The 995-nt window shown below is 54.2% G+C and overlaps 1 protein-coding gene across 1 annotated transcript in view; it reads right to left on the reverse strand.

The window, feature by feature from the left end:
* Positions 1-995, reverse strand: part of TBX2 (T-box 2) — a 5,514-nt gene that overhangs the window by 3,057 nt on the left and 1,462 nt on the right. The window contains exon 2 of the mRNA XM_009324315.1: positions 701-847. Coding sequence (XP_009322590.1) covers positions 701-847 — 147 coding nt within the window. The remainder of the gene's footprint in view (positions 1-700; positions 848-995) is intronic.

Genomic DNA, 995 nt, shown 5'->3' on the forward strand with positions numbered 1-995 from the left:
GCTCTTTAATCGATTGTGACTCTTCGCCATAAACTTTACGAGGGAAACAAGCCCACCAGGACCCTCAGACAGAGCTGTCAATTAGCATCAGCAGCCAGGGGTGGAGGTGGGGGTCAGCTTTTGAGTTAAAACACACACGCAACCCTTGGAGGGGGCCGGCAGAGGCTCTCCACTCCCCGCCGAGCTCTCCTGGCTCCGCTGCTCACAGGGCGACACTTGCTAAATCACGAAAGCAACTAAAATTAGCTTATCTGGCTCTATTTTTTTGGCTCCTCCCGAGCCCAGGGCACCTTCTCCGTGAGGTGCTGCTCTCTGCAGCCTGGGCCTGCAGCAAAGACTCCCATGGCCCAGAAAAGGTGCGACAAAGTCCAGGAGGAAATTAATAATAGTAATAATAGAAATCGTAATTATAGCATTAACAATAGCAATAGCAATAATAATAGCAGTAGCATGAACGGCACCTCCTGCTCTTGAGGGCTTGGGGTTTAACCTTTCTCCTGTTGCTGCCTTTTGGCCTCTCTTCCCCAAAAATGTCCTCACGCGCACACACACATACACAAATACACCCTAATAAGGGGTAAGGGATGGGACAGGGGTGAGAGTAGGGGTAGGGGGAGGGACAGGGGCTAAGGAACGGGCAGAGAGAGGGGACAGGGCAGGAGGGGAGGGCAGGGAGAGGGCAGGGGCTGCCCGGCCGTACCTTGTCGTTCTGGTAGGCGGTGACGGCGATGAAGTCGGTCTCGGGGAACACGTAGGTGCGGAAGGTGCTGTAGGGCAGCTTGAGGATGTCGTTGGCCCGGACTATGTGGAACCTGGGCTGGTACTTGTGCATGGAGTTGAGGATGGTCTGGGTGGGCGAGAGAGCACAGCCCGCGGCTGCCGTCAGCCTCACGGTCCACGTTACGCGCGCGTCTAGCTACCTCCCTAAAAAAAAAAAATCCCTTTTCTCCCGAAAACAACCAAAACAAAATAAAAATTACCCGTGGGGAGGGAAT

Source organism: Pygoscelis adeliae, unplaced genomic scaffold, assembly GCF_000699105.1.
Source record: "Pygoscelis adeliae isolate BGI_AS28 unplaced genomic scaffold, ASM69910v1 Scaffold290, whole genome shotgun sequence".
Taxonomy (NCBI): Eukaryota; Metazoa; Chordata; class Aves; order Sphenisciformes; family Spheniscidae; genus Pygoscelis; species Pygoscelis adeliae.